We start from the raw sequence: 25,523 nt of genomic DNA, 5'->3' as shown, positions 1-25,523 counted from the left end.
TAGGAACTTGTCCATCTTGCACAATTTTTCTGGGATGACCAGATTGTCACAATCATCCAGAGTAGATAGCACCTCCTTAAGTAATGCGCGGAGATGCTCTAATTTAAATTTAAATGTCACATCAGGTTCTGCCTGCTGAGAAATTCTTCCTGTATCAGAAATTTCTCCATCTGACAAACCCTCCCTCACTGCCACTTCAGACTGGTGTGAGGGTATGACAGATAAATTATCATCAGCGCCCTCCTGCTCTACAGTGTTTAAAACTGAGCAATCTCGCTTTCTCTGAAATGCTGGCATTTTGGATAAAATATTAGCTATGGAGTTATCCATTACTGCCGTCAATTGTTGCATAGTAACAAGCATTGGCGCGCTAGAAGTACTAGGGGGCGCCTGCGCGGGCATAACTGGTATAGACACAGAAGGAGAGGATGCAGAACTATCCCTACTTCCTTCATCTGAGGAATCATCCTGGGCAACCTTACTAAATGTGACAATACTGTCCTTACTTTGTTTGGAGGCCATGGCACAATTATCACATACATTAGAAGGGGGAACCACCTTGGCCTCCATACGTACAGAACATGATCTATCTGAAGGTATAGACATGTTAAACAGGCTTAAACTGGATAATAAAGCACAAAAACCGTTTTTAAACAAAACCGTTACTGTCTCTTTAAATGTTAAACAGGGCACACTTTATTACTGAATATGTGAAAAACAATGAAGGAATTATCCAATCTTTACCAAATTTTCACCACAGTGTCTTAATGCATTAAAAGTATTGCACCCCAATTTTCAAGCTGTTAACCCTTAAAATGCGGAAACCGGAGCCGTTTGCAATTTAACCCCACTACAGTCCCAGCCACAGCCTTTGTTGCGACTTCACCTATCCCAGGGGGGTATACGATACCAATTCCAGCCTTCTAGGAACGTTTTCAGTGGATACCAGACCCTCTCACATGCAGCTGCATGCACTGCACTCAAAAGAAACTGCGCAATAATGGCGCGAAAATGAGGCTCTTCCTACTACAGTGAAAGGCCCTTCCTGACTGGGAAGGTGTCTTAACTAGTGCCTGGCGAAAAAAAACATTCCCCAAATAATAAAAAGTGTGAAATCCACTTCAAACTTTAAATAATAACTTAAATAAACAATTGATTTAGCCCTAAAGAGTGTCCACCAGTTAATAGTCCATAATAAGCCCTTTTATTCTTTCTGAGTCTAAGAAAACGGCTTACCGATCCCCATGAGGGAAAATGACAGCCTTCCAGCATTACACAGTCTTGTTAGAAAAATGCCTAGTCATACCTTGAGCAGAAAAGTCTGCAAACTGTTCCCCCCAACTGAAGTTCTCTGGGCTCAACAGTCCTGCCTGGGAACAGCAATTGATTTTAGTTACTGCTGCTAAAATCATACTCCTTTTAAACAGAACTCTTCATCTCTTTCTGTTTCAGAGTAAATAGTACATACCAGTACTATTTTAAAATAAACTTTTGATAGAAGAATAAAAAACTACAACTAAACACCACATACTCTTCACCATCTCCGTGGAGATGCTACTTGTTCAGAGCGGCAAAGAGAATGACTGGGGGGCGGAGCCTGAGGAGGGGCTATATGGACAGCTTTTGCTGTGCTCTTTGCCATTTCCTGTTGGGGAAGAGAATATTCCCACAAGTAATGGATGATGCCGTGGACCGGACACACCAATGTTGGAGAAAAGCAGTTACAGCACTTAAAGTGCAGTTTAATCAGAGGAAGATGGGCCCTAATAGAGCCCACATCTCCCACCCTGTTTGTGCTAGACAAGTGACCCACGTCACTTGTTCCTCAAACACAAAAAGGGGGGCAAGATTGGGGGTTGTTTGAGCCACTCACCCCATAGTCGTCCTCTGCACTGGGGTGTTGATAAGCATGACAATGGATCGTCATGCACATAAAAGGGATTAAAGGGACATGAAAACCAATTTTGAGAGAGAGAGAGAGAGAGAGAGAGAAGAGAAGAGAAGAGAGAGAGAGAGAGAGAGAGAGAGAGAAAGAGAAAAAAAAGAGAAACAGAAAAAGAGTGAGAGAAAAAGAGATAGAAAAAGAAAGACACAGAGGAAGAAAGACACAGAGAGAGGGGGGACACACACAGAGAAAGAGAGACACAGAGAAAGAGAGAGAGAGACACAGAAAGAGAGACACAGAGAGAGACTCAGAGATGAATTCCCCCTTTCCAAGCTAGAATATTTTTATTGCAACCTTCTTAGGCAATTAAAATGAGTTAGGACAGAAACTTTTTTTTATACCTCATCTTCACCATTTGGTTTCAGATCCACAGCTGTGAAACCGTAAACCCGAGAAGATGGACAGAACTGGAAGTTTAGTCTGAAACAAAATAGAAATCTTAGGTTAGTAATATTTTTCACATTTTCTACAATCAGAATTTCAGAACACTGGGGCCAAACAAAATACATTTGTAGTAAATAACACAACAGTGCTAAAAACAAAACAAAACTAAATATCCTTTGAATGAATGATAATTTCTTTAGGTTCAGTGAGTACACAAATCCATTTGCTATCTAGCAATATTTATCAAAACAAAAAGGCTCCATTATGTCATAGCTCACCCTAAATCCTCAATACTGACAGGTGGCCCAGAACCAGAAGGATTCTTCAGCATCAATTCCTGAAGTTGTGTGTTTTTTTCATCTTCTGACAGGCTCCGGTTGCCCAAAATATGCCTCCTTTTTACAGCTAACTCTCTAATGTCCCTTAGGAACTGGGCACGATGTTGATTTATTTGCTCAAAGTCATCCCATGTCAGTATGCCCTGGAACCATGCAGGGGGTTTTGGCTTGGGTGGGTCCAATATAAACTCAGACTTTGAGTCTTCTTCAAAGCTACCCACAGAAAGAGCATCATGTCCATCCTCAGTGGATGCTTCAGACTGGCTTTCAGTACAGTGTTCACTATCCTCCCCCCGGGAGGCATATAATAGTTTACTCATGTTGCTCTTAACATCACCCATGCACATAAGTCTGAAGAAAGGCTTTGAAATGGGTAGATCCACCAATCTATTGTCCTGAATACATTTGGCAAGAAAGACTCCCAAGAAGTGGCAAAGCTTGGTCACTCTGTCCAGTTCCTCACTGTCTTGGGGGTAGGGACCTATAAAGAGACCACATGACCGCTGCACATAGTAACCAGGGGGCTTCAAACCACCTCCAAGGTCCACCTGTGAAAACACATATAAAATAAGTATAACAGCTTAGAAAAAACCACCCCAGCTTTATTCAACTATGTAAACTAAATATTTTGTTACGCAGATTCCAACTATTGTATAGATTGTAAGCTCTTGTACAAATTTACTCTAATTAGCCTATTTTAGGTATCTTTATTTCTTAACCATGAATCAGTGTTGTTGTGTAATCATACTCATGTATCCAATGCTGGTGTTACTTGACAGCCATGTCAATTATGAATGTTTTAAACAGAAACAAGCATGGTTTCATTTGCAGCACAGATTTCACCCAAATCAATTCTATCAACTTCCAATGAGCTATGTACTTACCTGTCGTGATTCATCATCAGGGAAGTCATCGTCACATAACCAGATTCCCAAGTTTGTCTTTTGGAATTCAGCAGCCACCAGGGCATAGAATTCAAGGGTGGGGCCCAGCCCCGTCCCTTCCTCTCCAAGGAACTCAACCTGTAAAAAGATAAAAGGGCAGAGAAATTATTACAAGATACCATAACTTATAGACAAACAAACATCCAATAAGTCTGCTGTTACCTCAAGCACCGACTTGCGGTCTGCATGGATCTGCATGACATTTTCGGCCCACTCCATCAGTGAATCTCCTCTTGGCACCTTTACTCGCTCATGTTTTAGTCGCCCTACTCTGAATTCTCCTGGGTCATCCCTGCGCACTGCACTTGCCGTCCTGGTTCTTTCCACTGTGGCCTCACGTCTGTTCTGGAGCCATACAATAGCTCTAAATGTAATGAGAAAAATGTGTATAACATTCCAGTGATTACTACTGAGAAATAAAAGATATTAGGATACCATACCTGGATGCACCAAATGCTGTACAAGTGAAGTAAAGTTGTCTTGTCTCAAATGGGATCAAGAAGGGGCACTTGCTGGTCAATTGCTCACACCAGTCTGGCAAAGCTGCACTAGCCAGAGCCAAAGGTTCCTATATTCAGATAAACAATGATCATAATGTTCTGATTAAATTTAACCACTGGAGATGTTGGCTGCACCGTAATGCAACTCTCTTTAGCACAACTTACATACCTCTATCTGTTGCAGTATCTTTGTGGTGATTTTTTTACTGGTGAATTCCTCTGGAGGCACACTAAATAGAAGCATTTCTTCATCCTCTGCAAAAAAAGTGGGAAGGTCACAAAACAAGCAAGCAATATTCACACAAAAGCAGAATATATTTTTACAAACACCTGCTGTTATAACAGTAAACACAGAGAAGACTTGTGCTATCAAAATTCCCTTTGAAAGAAAGAGGTAACAAAGTCAATACCAAAGTAGGCTACTACTCTAACTTCTTCTGCATCTAAAATAGGCTATATTAAAATACTTTACACTTTTTGTTTTTATGGAGGTTTGTGTTTATTCACTAACAAAAGTTGTAGAAGTTATATTTCTCAGCCATTAAAGTGATACCATATACATGTACATTGTTTTCCTCCTTAAAGGGACATTCCAGTAAAAATGTAAATGCAGATTAATCCCATCTTTGAATAGAAACATATTTGCAACATACATGTATTGGCAAAAATGCTTCTAGTAAAATGTATCACTGTTTTACTGTTGTCAATTTTCTCTGCACGTGCATGTGAAGCATAGCTGGATATTTTCACTGCGCCAGCATTTTAAATACTGCAGATGCTTGGAGTGCCAGTGGGGCATGTATCATGTCAGAAATTAAAGGGATATAAAAAAAAATTATTTCATGATTCATTTAGAGCATGCGATTTTAACCAACTTTCTAAATTACTAATATTATAAATTTTTCTTTGTTCTCTTGGAATATATATATATATTTTTTTAATATATATTTTTTTATTGAGATGAAACAACATACAATCCAATAATTGACTTTTCTTCAGCTAATCCAGTAACAAAATATATAAATATTACAGAGCAATGTAAAATAGGACATCCTGTAAACACTATCATAGAATAATGTAAAGTATTAGGGATAAGAATTATCTCAAAATGTATAGGTTTATATGGAGAGATAAGCCGGTTATGGGTCGCCTAATTTTTTTAGTTTTTACTTATAAATATGATCATATATCCCCTTGTATCATAATTAGGCAACTTAGAACGTTTGATCCCCAAGTAGTAAGCTAGGGTCTCTCCAGGACCCCTGAACATTGAGTTTGGCTGAAGGGAGGTTTTAAGGGGACAGGGAAACGAATAAAATAACATTTTCCAAGGAAGTATTTTCCTGTACCTATCAAATAGGCATATTGGGGGGGGGGGGGGGGGGAATCGAAATTGTCGGTAAGAAATTGTCATTCTCTGTAGGGTAAGGATAGTAAAGTAGATTATTGAACAAAATGACTAATAGCTGCTATATAACTAACATTTTGAACAAAAGTACTTCCTTATATTATAATATAGACACCTGATTCTTGTAGGTACCTTATTTGTAGATTCTTGTAGGTGCCTCATTAATTTTGGTGAGAACAAAAACTGGATTTGTAAATTGTCTTATGCTGTGATTGTGAGATTTAGGGCAATCTTGAAACCAGATGCATATGGTACTAAATAACTTGTGTATAATAGGACTCTTATACCTTATCATGGTGCAAGATACCCATAGAGGCTGCAGAGTATAGTTAGTGGGAACTTATTTTTTAGAAATCGATACAGCTCACCCGTGGACTATTTAGAGGTAAGCTCACAATGCTAAGTATAAATAGCTTATATATATATATATATATATATATATATATATATATATATATATATATATATATATATATCTGATGTAGCTGTCGCTTATGTGTTCCATAGCAAGAGGGAAGGTATAAAGCATGGAATTCTTGGGATTTCTAAACTGTATGGGCATAGCAAGATTTTTATTAATACCATAGATTTGTGGTGTTTCCTCGCTTAATGAACAGATCTGGATATCTCCGCCCCAGGCTGCTGGCAGAGAATCTCCATGAACTATCTCCCTAGAATAAGCCCATCGTGTTGCATCAATATATATGCTCAGCCCTCAGGACGAAACACCAGAAGAGATCCTATTAAGCTAACTATAGCCATACTCACATTGAAGCCCTCTCCTAGCAAGAGGTTTTGACCCAAAGCTATTTATTTAATTTAACAGTAGCTTTAAATTGGTTATGAACAGTAAGAGGTAAAATACTTAAAGCTCAGGTATTCATATTTAGTGAAAAATCCTAGCTATAACAAACATTCTGTGTACATAATATAGGTAATTCCCCCATTAAAAATAAAGTTAGAATATAGTTAACACTCTTAGGGTATGGAACAGCTCAATATGATATATATAGCCAAATATGTTGGTGTAACTAACGGCACACAAAACAGTAACAGGTAAAAAAAACTACTTAAAAAATATCACTACTATCGGAGATAGTCCCACGGCAGTTTGCTGAATGTGCATCTGGGAGAGACTGTCAGTAGGTTCAAGATTTATCCTACCACAACCTTTTGTAAAAACCAGGTGTCTGTCGCTATATATATTTACTTGTGCAAGATAGTATGGTAAAGCCATTGGAGAGGCTGGGATAGATATTTCAGAGCTGATGAGGAACACTCCAGATATATATCCAAAGCCGCATCTATGCTTGCTCCTCCATCTGCAATAACCAATTTAAAAACAGTAGTCTCCAATATCTTTGAGTTGCGTTGTAGTTGCAGGGCTTCTTCACGCTGAGGGAAGTATTTGTCCCATATAAGCCCTTTTCCCACTCTCCTCACTTTGGGGAAGTCCTCTGTTTGTTGCACCCCTGAGAACTGGCAGAGCGGTGGGAATTTCACTTGCTAATGGCGACATGGAGTTTAGGTGCACGGAAAGTTTGTTATCGGTCCGCTCTATGGGAGGGCTGTAGGTAGGGTTGCCACCTCAGCCATGTTTTCCTGGACACTTATGAGTTATACATGCTGCAGGATGTGCAGGTAGGAACATGAATTACAACACTAAACAGCAAACAAATAGTGACACTGAACAGCACTATTCATGTTGCTCCCTGTACACCCTGCAGCATGTATAACTCATAAGTGTCTAGGAAAACATGGCCGAGGTGGCAACCCTAGCTGTAGGTGTTGATGCTTCTTGCCGCGCAACCCAGTTCTGAGCCAATTTCCATGTCTCTGTTCCATACCTTCCCCTAGCATTAGCGGTATGTACGTCCATAGGCAACAGTTCTGAAATTAACCTCCGCTCGAGATATGAGAGGCTGTTGTGTACAGTTTCCAGCAGTCTCCTCACGTTGCAGTGTGTCTCCGCTATCTTGGTTAGCAAGGGCCGACTATCTCACTCCACAGATTCATTCCTGATGTATATCTGCCTTTGTAGAATTAATATATATATATCAATTTGTTCCGTTATCTAGGCTTACAAATGTATGTGTATATAACCTCTTCAGCCGAATACTTCTCTGTGAAAAGGTCGTTAAGGTCTAGTTAGCTGTAATTGTATGGAGCATTCTTGAAGAGCATAGATCAGGAATGCTGTCGGAACTTCCGCCTCTGACCGCCAATATAGACAGATATCGTATTCCTGTATCCAATTGTACAACTTTTCTCATGTATATCGTACCTGGTCGCAAGAATTAGGTTAAATTATTAAGGCTATGATCAGGAGCTTCACTAAGACGCGTCCTGCCGCATTAAGAGTTGGCTCTGCCCCCCTCTTGGAATATTTTGTTGAAAAGAAGGAATGTATGCTTAGGAGTCAGCCTGTTTCTGGAGCACTATATGGCAGCAGCTTTGAAAGAATGTTATCCATTTGCAAGAGCACTAGATGGCAGCACCATTTCCTGCCATGTAGTACCCCAGTATCCTACCTAGGTATATTTTAAACACAGAATAACATGGGAACAAAGCAAATTTGATAACAGAAGTAATCTGGAAACTTATTTAAAGGGACTGTCTAGTCCAAAATAAACGTTCATGATTCAGAAAGGGCATGCAATTTTAAACCATTTGTCAATTTACTTTTATCACCAAATTTGCTTTGTTCTCTTGGTATTCTTAGTTGAAAGCTAAACCTAGGAGGGTCTTTTGCTAATTTCTTAGACCCTGAAGGCCGCCTCTTATCTGAATGAATTTTGAGTTTTTCACAACTAGAGGGTGTTAGTTCATGTGTGTCATAGACAACATTGTGCTCACGCACGTGGAGTTTCCTAGGAGTCAGCATTGGTTGGCTAAAAAGTCTGTCAAAAGAACTGAAATAAGGGGGCAGTTTGCAGAGGCTTAGATAAAAAGTAATCACAGAGGTAAAAAGTGTATTAATATAACTGTGTTGGTTATACAAGACTAGGGAATGGGTAATAAAGGGATTATCACTCTTTTAAAACAATAAAAATTCTGGTGTAGACTGTTGCTTTAAAATGGTATGACCTGTCTGAATAAAAAAAAAACATATAATTTATGCTTAACTGATAAATTATTTTCTTTCTCTGCAGTGAGTCCACAAAATCCATTCATAACCGATGGGAAAATACTCCACATGGCAACCAGGAGGCGGCAAAGACACCCAAAACAGAGCAGTAAATATCCCTCCGACTTAACCTACCCTCCGAGTAGTTCAAGCTGAGAATAAGGAAAAGTAGAGAGATAAATAGGGGTAAAGAGGGGCCATAAGACTGCTGCCACTACACTATTTCAGGGTGGGTTCGTGGACTCGCTGCTAAGAAAGAAAGTAATTTATTGGAAAAACATAAATGATATAATATTCTTTCTAATGACAGTGAGTCTAAAAATTAAATTCATAACCTATGGGAAAATTTTTAGGGAAAGCAGTCCTAAAGACTAGGCACCACTGCTTGAAGAACATTTCTCCCAAAAGATGCCTCAGCTGAAAAAAATTAAAACTTTTGTGAAACAATGCAATGTGGAACAAGTAGCAGCCATACATATCTGTTCAAACGAAGCCTCAATTTTGAAGTCCCATGTAGAAGACACTGCACAAGTAGAATGTGCCGTAATCTGTGATGGAGGCTGCTGACCCGCATCTAAGTAAGACAAGCAAACCAAACTTCTGAGCCAGAAAGATATTGTAACAGCTGTGACTTTCTGACCCTTGCGCTTACCAGAATACAGGCTAAAAAAACATAATTAATGTAAGAACTTACCTGATAAATTCATTTCTTTCATATTAGCAAGAGTCCATGAGCTAGTGACGTATGGGATATACATTCCTACCAGGAGGGGCAAAGTTTCCCAAACCTCAAAATGCCTATAAATACACCCCTCACCACACCCACAAATCAGTTTAACGAATAGCCAAGAAGTGGGGTGATAAGAAAAAAGTGCGAAGCATAAATATAAGGAATTGGAATAATTGTGCTTTATACAAAAAAATCATAACCACCACAAAAAAGGGTGGGCCTCATGGACTCTTGCTAATATGAAAGAAATGAATTTATCAGATAAGTTCTTACATAAATTATGTTTTCTTTCATGTAATTAGCAAGAGTCCATGAGCTAGTGACGTATGGGATAATGACTACCCAAGATGTGGATCTTCCACGCAAGATTCACTAGAGAGGGAGGGATAAAATAAAGACAGCCAATTCCGCTGAAAAAATCCACACCCAAAAATAAAGTTTAAATCTTATAAAGAAAAAAACTGAAAATATAAGCAGAAGATTCAAACTGAAACAGCTGCCTGAAGTACTTTTCTACCAAAGACAGCTTCAGAAGAAGAAAACACATCAAAATGGTAGAATTTAGTAAAAGTATGCAAAGAAGACCAAGTTGCTGCTTTGCAAATCTGATCAACCGAAGCTTCATTCCTAAACGCCCAGGAAGTAGAAACTGACCTAGTAGAATGAGCTGTAATCCTTTGAGGCGGAGTTTTACCCGACTCGACATAAGCATGATGAATTAAAGATTTCAACCAAGATGCCAAAGAAATGGCAGAGGCCTTCTGACCTTTCCTAAAACCGGAAAAGATAACAAATAGACTAGAAGTCTTTCGGAAATTCTTAGTAGCTTCAACATAATATTTCAAAGCTCTAACTACATCCAAAGAATGCAATGATTTCTCCTTAGAATTCTTAGGATTAGGACATAATGAAGGAACCACAATTTCTCTACTAATGTTGTTGGAATTCACAACCTTAGGTAAAAATTAAAAAGAAGTTCGCAACACCGCCTTTTCCTGGTGAAAAATCAGAAAAGGAGACTCACAAGAAAGAGCAGATAATTCAGAAACTCTTCTGGCAGAAGAGATGGCCAAAAGGAACAAAACTTTCCAAGAAAGTAATTTAATGTCCAATGAATGCATAGGTTCAAACGGAGGAGCTTGAAGAGCCCCCAGAACCAAATTCAAACTCCAAGGAGGAGAAATTGACTTAATGACAGGTTTTATACGAACCAAAGCTTGTACAAAACAATGAATATCAGGAAGATTAGCAATCTTTCTGTGAAAAAGAACAGAAAGAGCAGAGATTTGACCTTTCAAGGAACTTGCAGACAAACCTTTATCCAAACCATCCTGAAGAAACTGTAAAATTCTCGGAATTCTAAAAGAATGCCAGGAAAAATGATGAGAAAGACACCAAGAAATATAAGTCTTCCAGACTCTATAATATATCTCCCTAGATACAGATTTACGAGCCTGTAACATAGTATTAATCACAGAGTCAGAGAAACCTCTTTGACTAAGAATCAAGCGTTCAATCTCCATACCTTTAAATTTAAGGATTTGAGATCCTGATGGAAAAAAGGACCTTGCGACAGAAGGTCTGGCCTTAACGGAAGAGTCCACGGTTGGCAAGAGGCCATCCGGACAAGATCCGCATACCAAAACCTGTGAGGCCATGCTGGAGCTACCAGCAGAACAAACGAGCATTCCTTCAGAATCTTGGAGATTACTCTTGGAAGAAGAACTAGAGGCGGAAATATATAGGCAGGATGATACTTCCAAGGAAGTGACAATGCATCCACTGCTTCCGCTTGAGGATCCCTGGATCTGGACAGATACCTGGGAAGTTTGTTTAGATGAGAGGCCATCAGATCTATTTCTGGAAGTCCCCACATTTGAACAATCTGAAGAAATACCTCTGAGTGAAGAGACCATTCGCCCGGATGTAACTTTTGGCGACTGAGATAATCCGCTTCCCAATTGTCTATACCTGGGATATGAACCGCAGAAACTAGACAGGAGCTGGATTCCGCCCATACCAGAATTCGAGATACTTCTTTCATAGCCAGAGGACTGTGAGTCCCTCCTTGATGATTGATGTATGCCACAGTTGTGACATTGTCTGTCTGAAAACAAATGAACGATTCTCTCTTTAGAAGAGGCCAAGACTGAAGAGCTCTGAAAATTGCACGGAGTTCCAAAATATTGATCGGTAATCTCACCTCCTGAGATTCCCAAACCCCTTGTGCTGTCAGAGACCCCCACACAGCTCCCCAACCTGTAAGACTTGCATCTGTTGAAATTACAGTCCAGGTCGGAAGAACAAAAGAAGCCCCCTGAACTAAACGATGGTGATCTGTCCACCACGTCAGAGAGTGTCGTACAATCGGTTTTAAAGATATTAATTGAGATATCTTTGTGTAATCCCTGCACCACTGGTTCAGCATACAGAGCTGAAGAGGTCGCATGTGAAAACGAGCAAAGGGGATCGCGTCCGATGCAGCAGTCATAAGACCTAGAATTTCCATGCATAAGGCTACCGAAGGGAATGATTGTGACTGAAGGTTTCGACAAGCTGATATCAATTTTAGACGTCTCTTGTCCGTCAAAGATAGAGTCATGGACAATGAATCTATCTGGAAACCTAAAAAGGTTACCCGTGTCTGAGGAATCAATGAACTTTTTGGTAAATTGATCCTCCAACCATGATCTTGAAGAAACAACACAAGTTGATTCGTATGAGATTCTGCTAAATGTGAAGACTGAGCAAGTACCAAGATATCGTCCAAATAAGGAAATACCACAATACCCTGTTCTCTGATTACAGACAGAAGGGCACCGAGAACCTTTGTAAAAATTCTTGGAGCTGTAGCTAGGCCAAACGGCAGAGCCACAAACTGGTAATGCTTGTCTAGGAAAGAGAATCTCAGAAACTGATAGTGATCTGGATGAATCGGAATATGCAGATATGCATCCTGATTGTAGACATATAATGCCCTTGCTGAACAAAAGGCAGGACAGTCCTTACAGTTACCATTTTGAATGTTGATATCCTTACATAACGATTCAATATTTTTAGATCCAGAACTGGTCTGAAGGAATTCTGCTTCTTTGGTACAATGAAGAGATTTGAATAAAACCCCAGTCCCTGTTCCAGAACTGGAACTGGCATAATTACTCCAGCCAACTCTAGATCTGAAACACATTTCAGAAATGCTTGAGCCTTCGCTGGGTTTACTGGGACACGGGAAAGAAAAAATCTCTTTGCAGGAGGCCTTATCTTGAAGCCAATTCTGTACCCTTCTGAAACAATGTTCTGAATCCAAAGATTGTGAACGGAATTGATCCAAATTTCTTTGAAAAAACGTAATCTGCCCCCTACCAGCTGAGCTGGAATGAGGGCCGCACCTTCATGTGGACTTAGGAGCTGGCTTTGGTTTTCTAAAAGGCTTGGATTTATTCCAGACTGGAGATGGTTTCCAAACTGATACCGCTCCTGAGGATGAAGGATCAGGCTTTTGTTCCTTGTTGTGACGAAAGGAATGAAAACGATTATTAGACCTAAATTTACCTTTAGATTTTTTATCCTGTGGTAAAAAAGTTCCTTTCCCTCCAGTAACAGTTGAGATAATAGAATCCAACTGAGAACCAAACAATTTATTACCCTGGAAAGAAAGGGAAAGCAGAGTAGACTTAGAAGACATATCAGCATTCCAAGTTTTAAGCCATAAAGCTCTTCTAGCTAAAATAGCTAGACCTATATCTGACATCAACTCTAATGATATCAAAGATGGCATCACAAATAAAATTATTAGCATGTTGAAGAAGAATAATAATGCTATGAGAATTATGATCTGTTACTTGTTGCGCTAAAGCTTCTAACCAAAAAGTTGAAGCTGCAGCAACATCCGCTAAAGATATAGCAGGTCTAAGAAGATTACCTGAACACAAGTAAGCTTTTCTTAGAAAGGATTCAATTTTCCTATCTAAAGGATCCTTAAAGGAAGTACCATCTGCCGTAGGAATAGTAGTACGCTTAGCAAGAGTAGAGACAGCCCCATCAAACTTAGGGATTTTGTCCCAAAACTCTAATCTGTCAGATGGCACAGGATATAATTGCTTAAAACGTTTAGAAGGAGTAAATGAATTACCCAAATTATTCTATTCCCTGGAAATTACTTCAGAAATAGCACCAGGGACAGGAACAACTTCTGGAATAACTACAGGAGATTTAAAAACCTTATCTAAACGTTTAGATTTAGTATCAAGAGGACCAGAATCCTCAATTTCTAATGCAATTAGGACTTCTTTAAGTAAAGAACGAATAAATTCCATTTTAAATAAATATGAAGATTTATCAGCATCAACCTCTGAGACAGAATCCTCTGAACCAGAAGAACCATTATCAGAATCAGAATGATGATGTTCATTTAAAAATTCATCTGAAAAATGAGAAGTTTTAAAAGACTTTTTACGTTTACTAGAAGGAGGAATAACAGACATAGCCTTCTTAATGGATTTAGAAACAAAATCTCTTATGTTATCAGGAACACTCTGAGTATTAGATGTTGACGGAACAGCAACAGGTAATGTAACAGTACTAAAGGAAATATTATCTGCATTAACAAGTTTGTTATGACAATCAGTACAAACAACAGCTGGAGGAACAGATACCATAAGTTTACAGCAGATACACTTAGCTTTGGTAGCTCCAGCACCAGGCAGCGATTTTCCAGAAGTATCTTCTGACTCAGTTTCAACGTGGGACATCTTGCAATATGTAATAGAAAAAACAACATATAAAGCAAAATTGATCAAATTCCTTAAATGATAGTTTCAGGAATGGGAAAAAATGCCAGTGAACAAGCTTCTAGCAACCAGAGCAATAAATAATGAGACTTAAATAATGTGGAGACAATAGTGACGCCCATATTTTTTTAGCGCCAAAAATGACGCCCACATTATTTGGCGCCTAAATGCTTTTGGCGCCAAAAATGACGCCACATCCGGAACGCCGACACTTTTGGCGCAAAAGAACGTCAAAAATGACTCAACTTCCGGCGACACGTATGACGCCGGAAACAGAAAAAAAATTTTGCGCCAAAAAAGTCAGCACCAAGAATGACGCAATAAAATGAAGCATTTTCAGCCTCCGCGAGCCTAACAGCTCACAGGGAAAAAGTCAAATTTTAAGGTAAGAAAAAATTGATTTATTCATATGCATTATCCCAAATATGAAACTGACTGTCTGAAATAAGGAATGTTGAACATCCTGAGTCAAGGCAAATAAATGTTTGAATACATATATTTAGAACTTTATAAAAAAGTGCCCAACCATAGCTTAGAGTGTCACAGAAAATAAGACTTACTTACCCCAGGACACTCATCTACATGTTGTAGAAAGCCAAACCAGTACTGAAACAAAAATCAGCAGAGGTAATGGTATATATATATATATATATATATAAGAGTATATCGTCGATCTGAAAAGGGAGGTAAGAGATGAATCTCTACGACCAATAACAGAGAACCTATGAAATAGACCCCGTAGAAGGAGATCATTGAATTCAAATAGGCAATACTCTCCTCACATCCCTCTGACATTCACTGCACGCTGAGAGGAAAACCGGGCTCCAACCTGCTGCGGAGCGCATATCAACGTAGAATCTAGCACAAACTTACTTCACCACCTCCATAGGAGGCAAAGTTTGTAAAACTGATTTGTGGGTGTGGTGAGGGGTGTATTTATAGGCATTTTGAGGTTTGGGAAACTTTGCCCCTCCTGGTAGGAATGTATATCCCATACGTCACTAGCTCATGGACTCTTGCTAATTACATGAAAGAAATGAAGATAGCTGATGAAAATCCTTTGTAGCATTTAGAAAGAACTTTAAAGCTCTAACAACATCCAGATTATGTAACAACAAAGAGACAGAACAACAATATCTTGATTGATATTGTGAGTTGAGACAAACTTAGGAAAAAACCCCATCTTTGTCCGAAGTACAGCCATATCCGAATGGAACACTAGATAAGGCGGTCACACTGAAGGGCAGACAAGTCTGACACTCTACGAGCAGAGGAAATATCTAACAGAAAACAACACTTTGAGAACAAGATTAATGCTCCATAGAGGAGCAATAGGTTTAAAAACAGGTCTAATTCTAGCAATAGCTTTAACAAACAATTGAACATCTGGAAAACGAGCCAACCTCTTACACAAAAACACAGAAAGCCTTTAAGAGAACTAGCCGACAGGCCCATTGCTAAACCATCTTGTAGAAACTGAAGGATACATGGAGTCTTCACTTTGTGCTAGGGAAACCCAAGTTCTGCACAAAAGACAGATAAGCCCTCCACGCCTTATGGTAAATATATCTGGTAACGGGCTTCTTGCAGTATCGATCACTGCCTCAGAGAACCCTCTGTGGAACAAATGTATGCATTCAATCTCCATGCAGTCAGCCACAGAGAAACATAATTTATGCTTACCTGATAAATTCCTTTCTTCTGTAGTGTGATCAGTCCACGGGTCATCATTACTTGTGGGATATTAACTGCTCCCCTACAGGAAGTGCAAGAGGATTCACCCAGCAGAGTTGCTATATAGCTCCTCCCCTCTACGTCACCTCCAGTCATTCGACCAAGGACCAACGAGAAAGGAGAAGCCAAGGGTGTAGTGGTGACTGGAGTATAATTTAAAAAATATTTACCTGCCTTAAAAAACAGGGCGGGCCGTGGACTGATCACACTACAGAAGAAAGGAATTTATCAGGTAAGCATAAATTATGTTTTCTTCTGTTAAGTGTGATCAGTCCACGGGTCATCATTACTTGTGGGATACCAATACCAAAGCAAAAGTACACGGATGACGGGAGGGATAGGCAGGCTCTTTATACAGAAGGAACCACTGCCTGAAGAACCTTTCTCCCAAAAATAGCCTCCGAGGAAGCAAAAGTGTCAAATTTGGAAAATTTGGAAAAAGTATGAAGCGAAGACCAAGTTGCAGCCTTGCAAATCTGTTCAACAGAGGCCTCATTCTTAAAGGCCCAAGTGGAAGCCACAGCTCTAGTGGAATGAGTTGTAATTCTTTCAGGAGGCTGCTGTCCAGCAGTCTCATAAGCTAAACGAATTATGCTACGAAGCCAAAAAGAGAGAGAGGTAGCAGAAGCTTTTTGACCTCTCCTCTGACCAGAGTAAACGACAAACAGGGAAGACGTTTGTCGAAAATCTTTAGTTGCCTGTAAATAAAATTTAAGGGCACGAACTACATCCAGATTGTGCAAAAGACGTTCCTTCCTCGAAGAAGGATTTGGGCACAAGGATGGAACAACAATCTCCTGATTGATATTCCTGTTAGTGACTACCTTAGGTAAGAACCCAGGCTTAGTACGCAGAACTACCTTATCCGAGTGAAAAATCAAATAAGGAGAATCACAATGTAAGGCTGATAACTCAGAGACTCTTCGAGCCGAGGAAATAGCCATTAAAAATAGAACTTTCCAAGATAACAACTTTATATCAATGGAATGAAGGGGTTCAAACGGAACACCCTGTAAAACGTTAAGAACAAGGTTTAAACTCCATGGTGGAGCCACAGCTTTAAACACAGGTTTAATCCTGGCCAAAGCCTGACAAAAAGCCAGAACGTCTGGAACTTCTGACAGACGCTTGTGTAACAGAATGGACAGAGCTGAGATCTGTCCCTTTAAGGAACTAGCGGATAACCCCTTTTCTAAACCTTCTTGTAGAAAAGACAATATCCTAGGAATCCTAACCTTACTCCAAGAGTAACCTTTGGATTCGCACCAATATAGGTATTTACGCCATATTTTATGGTAAATCTTTCTGGTAACAGGCTTCCTAGCCTGTATTAAGGTATCAATAACTGACTCAGAAAAACCACGCTTTGATAAGATCAAGCGTTCAATTTCCAAGCAGTCAGCTTCAGAGAAGTTAGATTTTGATGTTTGAAAGGACCCTGAATCAGAAGGTCCTGTTTCAGAGGTAACGACCAAGGTGGACAGAATGACATGTCCACCAGATCTGTATACCAAGTCCTGCGTGGCCATGCAGGCGCTATTAGAATCACTGATGCTTTCTCCTGTTTGATTCTGGCAATCAATCGAGGAAGCATCGGGAAAGGTGGAAACACATGAGCCATCCTGAAGGTCCATGGTGCTGTCAAGGCATCTATCAGGACCGCTCCCGGATCCCTGGATCTGGACCCGTAGCGCGGAAGCTTGGCGTTCTGTCGAGACGCCATGAGATCTATCTCTGGTTTGCCCCAACGTCGAAGTATTTGGGCAAAGACCTCTGGATGAAGTTCCCACTCCCCCGGATGAAAAGTCTGACGACTTAAGAAATCCGCCTCCCAGTTCTCCACTCCCGGGATGTGGATTGCAGACAGGTGGAAAGAGTGAGACTCTGCCCAGCGAATTATCTTCGATACTTCCATCATTGCTAGGGAGCTTCTTGTCCCTCCCTGATGGTTGATATAAGCTACAGTCGTGATGTTGTCCGACTGGAACCTGATGAACCCCCGAGTTGCTAACTGGGGACAAGCCAGAAGAGCATTGAGGACTGCTCTCAATTCCAGAATGTTTATTGGAAGAAGACTCTCCTCCTGATTCCATAGTCCCTGAGCCTTCAGAGAATTCCAGACAGCGCCCCAACCTAGTAGGTTGGCGTCTGTTGTTACAATTGACTAGTCTGGCCTGCTGAATGGCATTCCCCTGGACAGATGTGGCCGATAAAGCCACCATAGAAGAGAATTTCTGGTCTCTTGAATGGAATGAAGGACACGGCATGCACTTTGAAGTTTTGTTAACCTGTCCTCTGTCAGGTAAATCTTCATTTCTACAGAATCTATCAGAGTCCCCAGGAAGGGAACTCTTGTGAGTGGAAAGAGAGAACTTTTCTCTTCGTTCACTTTCCATCCATGCAACCTTAGAAATGCCAGTACTATCTCTGTATGAGATTTGGCAGTTTGAAAGCTTGAAGCTTGTATCAGTATGTCGTCTAAGTACGGAACTACTGAAATTCCTCGCGGTCTTAGTACCGCCAGAAGAGTGCCCAGAACCTTTGTGAAGATTCTTGGAGCCGTAGCCAGTCCGAATGGAAGAGCTACAAACTGGTAATGCCTGTCTAAAAAGGCAAACCTTAGATACCGGTAATGACTTCTGTGAATCGGTATGTGAAGGTAAGCATCCTTTAAATCCACTGTGGTCAAGTACTGACCCTCTTGGATCATGGGCAAAATTGTTCGAATAGTTTCCATCTTGAACGATGGAACTCTTAGGAATTTGTTTAGGATCTTTAAATCCAAGATTGGCCTGAAGGTTCCCTCTTTTTTGGGAACTACAAACAGATTTGAGTAAAACCCTTGTCCTTGTTCCAACCGCGGAACTGGATGGATCACTCCCATTAATAAAAGATCTTGTACGCAGCGTAGAAACGCTTCCTTCTTTGTTAGGTTTGTTGACAACCTTGACAGATGAAATCTCCCTCTTGGGGAAGAGGATTTGAAGTCCAGAAGGTATCCCTGAGATATGATCTCTAACGCCCAGGGATCCTGAACATCTCTTGCCCAAGCCTGGGCGAAGAGGGAAAGTCTGCCCCCCACTAGATCCGGTCCCGGATCGGGGGCCCTCAATTCATGCTGTCTTAGGGGCAGCAGCAGGTTTTCTGGCCTGTTTGCCCCTGTTCCAGGACTGGTTAGGTTTCCAGCCTTGTCTGTAGCGAGCAACAGCTCCTTCCTGTTTTGGTGCAGAGGAAGTTGATGCTGCTCCTGCTTTGAAATTACGAAAGGAACGAAAATTGGACTGTCTAGCCTTGGCTTTGGCCTTGTCCTGAGGCAGGGCATGACCTTTACCTCCTGTAATGTCATCAATAATCTCTTTCAAGCCGGGCCCGAATAAGGTCTGCCCTTTGAAAGGAATATTAAGCAATTTAGATTTAGACGTAACATCAGCTGACCAGGATTTTAGCCACAGAGCTCTGCGTGCCTGAATGGCGAATCCTGAATTTTTAGCCGCAAGTTTAGTTAAATGTACTACGGCATCTGAAATAAATGAATTAGCTAACTTAAGGAATTTAAGTTTGTGTGTGATGTCATCTAGTGTGGATGATTGAAGTGTCTCTTCCAGAGACTCAAACCAAAATGCTGCTGCAGCCGTGACAGGCGCAATACATGCAAGAGGTTGCAATATAAACCCTTGTTGAACAAACATTTTCTTAAGGTAACCCTCTAATTTTTTATCCATTGGATCTGAAAAAGCACAGCTATCCTCCACTGGGATAGTGGTACGCTTAGCTAAAGTAGAAACTGCTCCCTCCACCTTAGGGACCATTTGCCATAAGTCCTGTGTGGCGGCGTCTATTGGAAACATTTTTCTGAATATAGGAGGGGGTGAGAAAGGCACACCGGGTCTATCCCACTCCTTAGTAACAATGTCAGTAAGTCTCTTAGGTATAGGAAAAACGTCAGTACTCGTCGGTACCGCAAAATATTTATCCAACCTACACATTTTTTCTGGGATTGCAACTGTGTTACAATCATTCAGAGCCGCTAATACCTCCCCTAGTAACACACGGAGGTTCTCAAGCTTAAATTTAAAATTTGAAATGTCTGAGTCCAGTTTATTTGGATCAGAACCGTCACCCACAGAATGAAGCTCTCCGTCTTCATGTTCTGCAAACTGTGACGCAGTATCAGACATGGCCCTTGCATTATCAGCGCACTCTGTTCTCATCCCAGAGTGATCACGTTTACCTCTTAGTTCTGGTAGTTTAGCCAAAACTTCAGTCATAACAGTAGCCATATCTTGTAATGTGATTTGTAATGGCCGCCCAGATGCACTCGGCGCTACAATATCACGCACCTCCTGAGCGGGAGATGCAGGTACTGACACGTGAGGCGAGTTAGTCGGCATAACTCTCCCCTCGTTGTTTGGTGAAATATGTTCAATTTGTACAGATTGACTATTTTTTAAAGTAGCATCAATACATTTAGTACATAAATTTCTATTGGGCCCCACTTTGGCATTAACACATATAGCACAGATATCTTCCTCTGAATCAGACATGTTTAACACACTAGCAAATAAACAGCAACTTGGAAATACTTTTCAAAGTAATTTACAAATAATATGAAAACGAACTGTGCCTTTAAGAAGCACAGAAAAATATTATAACAGATAAAATAATTAAGTTATAGCATCAATCTTTGTCAGAATATACAGTTTTAGCAAAGGATTGTTCCCCTCAGCAAATGATAACTAACCCAGGCAGCAGAAAAAAAATACACAAATAAACGTTTTTTATATCACAGTCAATACAATCAGCACAGCTCTGCTGTGAATGATTACTTCCCTCAAAAAAGACTCTTGAGATCCCTGAACTCTGTAGAGATGAACCGGATCATGCAGGAAGAAAATGAACCTCTGACTGAGTTTTTCTGATGCATAGTGAAAGCACCAAAATGGCCCCTCCCCCACACACATAACAGTGAGAGGGATCAGTGAACTGCTCTAATTTAAATCAAAACTATTGCCAAGTGGAAAAAAAGTGCCCAAAACATTTTTTCACCCAGTACCTCAGAGAAAAAAAACGTTTTTACATGCCAGCAAAAAAACATTTTACCTCAATAATTAATTGTCATTTAAAACCTATTGCAAGTCCCTGCAAAATAGGTTAAGTCTATGTATACAGTTTAAAAGCCAGAGAAGTACCATTTCCCAGAAAACTGAAGTGTAAAATATACATACATGACAGCCTGATATCAGCTACATCTACTGCATTCAAGGCTGAGTTTACATTATAACGGTATGGCAGGATTTTCTCATCAATTCCATGTCAGAAAATAATAAACTGCTACATACCTCTTTGCAGATTAATCTGCCTGCTGTCCCCTGATCTGAAGTTTACCTCACTCCTCAGATGGCCGAGAAACAGCAATATGATCTTAACTACTCCGGCTAAAATCATAGAAAAACTCAGGTAGATTCTTCTTCAAATTCTACCAGAGAAGGAATAACACACTCCGGTGCTATTATAAAATAACAAACTTTTGATTGAAGATATAAAAACTAAATATATCACCATAGTCCTCTCACACATCCTATCTAGTCGTTGGGTGCAAGAGAATGACTGGAGGTGACGTAGAGGGGAGGAGCTATATAGCAACTCTGCTGGGTGAATCCTCTTGCACTTCCTGTAGGGGAGCAGTTAATATCCCACAAGTAATGATGACCCGTGGACTGATCACACTTAACAGAAGAAATACAGATTTTGATAGAAGAAACAGACCCTGTGCAAGAAGATCCGGCCGTTGAGGAAACCGCCACGGAAGAGCAGACGTCATTCTCATGAGGTCTCATACCAAGTCTCATAGCAACGCAGAAGCGAATAGAATCACTGAAATAACCTGCTGTTTGATTCTAGCTACCACTTGAGGCAGCAGAACAAATTGAGTAAAAAGATACACTAGGTTGAATGGACAAGGAACTGCTAAGGTGTCCACCAATTCTGTCAGCATATATCGATCTCGACCCGTATTCTCAGAAGTTTGGCACTAAGACGGGAAGCTTTTTTATCTCCAGACACCCCCACCTGGTTTAGAGACCATTCCCCAGAATGAAGGGTTAAACCTGCTCCAGGGGCGTGTTAAGGTGCCTAGAGCGACAGATTTTGGGGGGCGGCACTTGCAGTGGCTGCATTTCTATAAGACATACTGATACTCAGACCACAAAAAGAAAGTTCGGAGTAGCTAGCAGCAACTTAAAACACAAATAGTTTATTAAATAATAAACTATTTGTGTTTTAAGTTGCTGCTACTCCAAACTTTCTTTTTGTGGATTCCTTGAGGTCAACCAGGAGTGTGCAGCACTGCTGTCCTGGAAGGTGAGCCAGCATACTTTGAAAATCCCCCTACGGAGCCTTTTGGCCTATCACGGAGCATCTCTCAGTCTTACCCCCTAAAAGCCGGCCAACGTAAGTGTACGTGTCTCTCTACGTCAAGAGTCAAGGAAGAGGCGGCTTTTCTAAAACGGAGTCGGAGCCCCAATTGAGAAAGGCGGAGGGCCTGCTAAAGTGGAGTGTCTCCAAGTCAGAAACTGCCGACAGGAGAGAGGTCTCCCTAAAGACTCCCATTCATGGACGGCGTAGAGGGAGAGAACGGCCGTGAAGAGAGGGGGTAAGTAGAAGTAAAGTGGATACCGTCTTAAACATAATAATACCATTCTCAAACTGTATAGCAGGAGAGAGTTTCTTGGCTCTTAGACATCAAAAGGGTGACTCAAGTGTGCGCGTTGATATTTAGATATTTATTAGTGGCCAATCTATGGTTTGTGGCGAGACGGAATCTGTCTTGCAAATTTGTGCGTGGCGAGATTAGAGCAGGTATGTCCCTAACTCTGTAAATAAGGACGACCCCTGCAGGCTGGCAGTAGGGGTCAAAGGTCAATTATATCTGAGAGGCGATCCCTGTAGAGTGCGAAAAGAATCCTCATAATGAAATATTAGGCAGTATTCTGCGATTACTTTACGCATGTTGCGGGGTTGGCATCTCTGGGGACAAGGATGGAGGATGAACAATAGGCAGGGAGAGGAGCCCGCATGATAGTGCAAAACTTAAATTGGGGATTCCTTGGCAAATTGAAGGAAATTCCCTGTTAGTAATAAGATTTACAAGCGATATGTCAGTTAAGAAGGTGAGATAAAGATGATAGGGCACTTTTTGCCAAACGTATACCGGGGATTGTGACAAAAGTCACGGACTTATCACAATCGATTACTGGCCACACACTGGTGACAAGTGCATTTACAGGTCTCCTCCTTGGGGGGAATTGGTTTGTTTATACTCATTAGACCACCTAGATCATACCCGTGGTCCTCCTGCATATCTTTGCCACATCCCGATATCTTCTGGCAGTGCACCATAATCTGCCCACCTTAGACCCCAATGCACTGTTACTCTTGTAGAAACATATATCCATCCATACTACTCTTCAGATCATACCTGTGGCCCAGCACCCCTGTGTAAGCCAAATGCAGATTGCTTTATATCAGACCTCTAGCTAGTCATTACTGTTGAAGTGGAGACTGTGCTGGACCTGGCTTGTATACAGCTAAGATGGGTGGTATGAAAAGTTGATCTGTTGATTATACGCGTATTTTATTATGCAGACACCATATTTTATTAATGTATTAACACTAGCATCTATTATCAATATTATTATGTGCTGAATGACCAAGGCATTCTTATGCTACACACACACACTAACTATATATATATATATATATATATATATATATATATATATATATATATATATATATACATATACACACACACACACACCATGCAAGTCCTGGGGTGAACATTTTCTAAACAAAAGTATTAGTGGCCTGACCAAATTATACCCTGACCAAAAAATATTATGGTTGAGGGGGGGCAGCAGAATGTTGTGTGCCTAGGGCAGCACAAAACCTAAATACGCCACTGACCTGCTCAGAAAAAAAATGCTTCCCAGTTCTCCACACCTGGAATGTAAATCTAACATTTGTAGGTCTCTGACCATTGAAGAATACAAGACACTTCTAGCATCTCCAGAAAGCTGCGCTTCCGCCCTGGTGGTTTACATAATCCATGGTAGTAATAGTGTCCAATCGAAATAGAATATAATGTACGTAATGTAACTGGGGCAACAACAGAAGAGATTTGAAAATAGCCCTCAACTCCAGAATGTTGATTGGAAGACTCGCTTCCTCTGACCGCCAGGTTCCCTGAACTCTCAGAGAACCCCAATGGCGCACAATCCTGACAAACTCGCATCTGTTGTTATAATTTCCCAGGATGGGCGCAGGAATCACATGCCCTGTAGAATGGGTTTCTGGGACAGCCAGTAGAAGAGATATTACCTGAGACAGGTCTAAATAATTTCCATTCGATTGCCTGAGCATACATAACTGTAGAGGTCTCAGAAGGCGATCAAAAGAAATAGTGTCCAAAGCCACAAGCATAAGACCTACCACCTCCATGTATTGAGTCACCAGAGACAGAGGAGTGGATAGAGGTAGATGGCATGCAGCCTGAAGCTTCTCCCTACATGATCTGTGAGATAAATATGCATACTGACAAAATCTAAAATGATCCCTAGGAAGTTCACTCTTGTGTTAGAAATGAGAGAACTGTTTTCAAGATTTAATTTCCAGCCATGTGTCTGAAGACACCAAAACAACGTCTCTGTGAGAGATTATGCTAAATGAAAAGATAGTGCCTGAACCAAGATATCGTCCAAGTATGACGCTACCGCAATGCCCAGTAGTCAGACTAAAGTGAGTAGAGTCCCGAACACTTTTTTTTTTTTTTTATTCTGGGAGCCGTAGCTAGGCTAAATGGGAGAGCTAAGAATTGGTAATGCTTGTCCAAAGAAGCAAACTGAAGGTACTGGTAATGATCTCAGTGAATTGGAATGTGAAGGTACGCATCCTTCAGATCTATGATAGTCATAAATGATGTTCCTGAACAAGCAGCAGAATGGACCTGAGTTTCCATTTTCAAAGAGAGTACCCTTACGAACATGTTGAGGCACTTCACGTAATATGGTCTTTCCGCTCTCTGCCTGTGTTATGGGGATCACAACTCCAATAAATACCAGATCATCCACATAGCTGAGAAAAGCTGATCTCTTTTCCGGCTTCCCTGAGATCCTTGATAGAAGGAACCTGCCCCTTGGAGGGCGAGATTACAAACCTAATTTGAATCCCTGAGATACGATATCCAGAACCCAAAGATCCTGAAACAGCGATATTCTGCCCCATACTCGACTTGAGCCCAGGTTAGAGGCCGACCCTTCAAGCTGACTTGTCTGGGGTCGATTTCTTGTTCCACAACAGGTTTGGCTTCCAGGTACTCCTGGGCGTTTCAGACTTGGCTGGTGAGGTTCTCCTATGTGTCCTGTTCGGATAATATATTATTACTGTAACTGCCCAGAGTAACAAAATATATTAGTTGAACAATATCAGTACTGTAGTATGTAGTATGAATATCATAGGGTGGAAAAATAACCCTGATAAGAGACAGTTGAAAACACGTCTATTTAAGTAATTATTGCACAGCAATAAAGGCAATATTATAGAAAAACACCTCAGTATTTTAGCAC

The 25,523-nt window shown here is 40.7% G+C and overlaps 1 protein-coding gene across 1 annotated transcript in view; it reads right to left on the bottom strand.

Moving 5' to 3' along the window:
- Positions 1 to 25,523, bottom strand: part of HECTD1 (HECT domain E3 ubiquitin protein ligase 1) — a 699,591-nt gene that overhangs the window by 91,464 nt on the left and 582,604 nt on the right. The window contains exons 30-35 of the mRNA XM_053711863.1: positions 4,281 to 4,366; positions 4,052 to 4,179; positions 3,774 to 3,975; positions 3,552 to 3,689; positions 2,608 to 3,215; positions 2,287 to 2,365 (exon numbers count right to left, since the gene is read on the bottom strand). Coding sequence (XP_053567838.1) covers positions 2,287 to 2,365; positions 2,608 to 3,215; positions 3,552 to 3,689; positions 3,774 to 3,975; positions 4,052 to 4,179; positions 4,281 to 4,366 — 1,241 coding nt within the window. The remainder of the gene's footprint in view (positions 1 to 2,286; positions 2,366 to 2,607; positions 3,216 to 3,551; positions 3,690 to 3,773; positions 3,976 to 4,051; positions 4,180 to 4,280; positions 4,367 to 25,523) is intronic.

The sequence above is a fragment of the Bombina bombina genome, chromosome 1, assembly GCF_027579735.1.
Source record: "Bombina bombina isolate aBomBom1 chromosome 1, aBomBom1.pri, whole genome shotgun sequence".
Lineage (NCBI taxonomy): Eukaryota > Metazoa > Chordata > Amphibia > Anura > Bombinatoridae > Bombina > Bombina bombina.
Note: the sequence above shows the minus strand (reverse complement) of the source record. Positions and strands in the feature narration are given on the sequence as shown.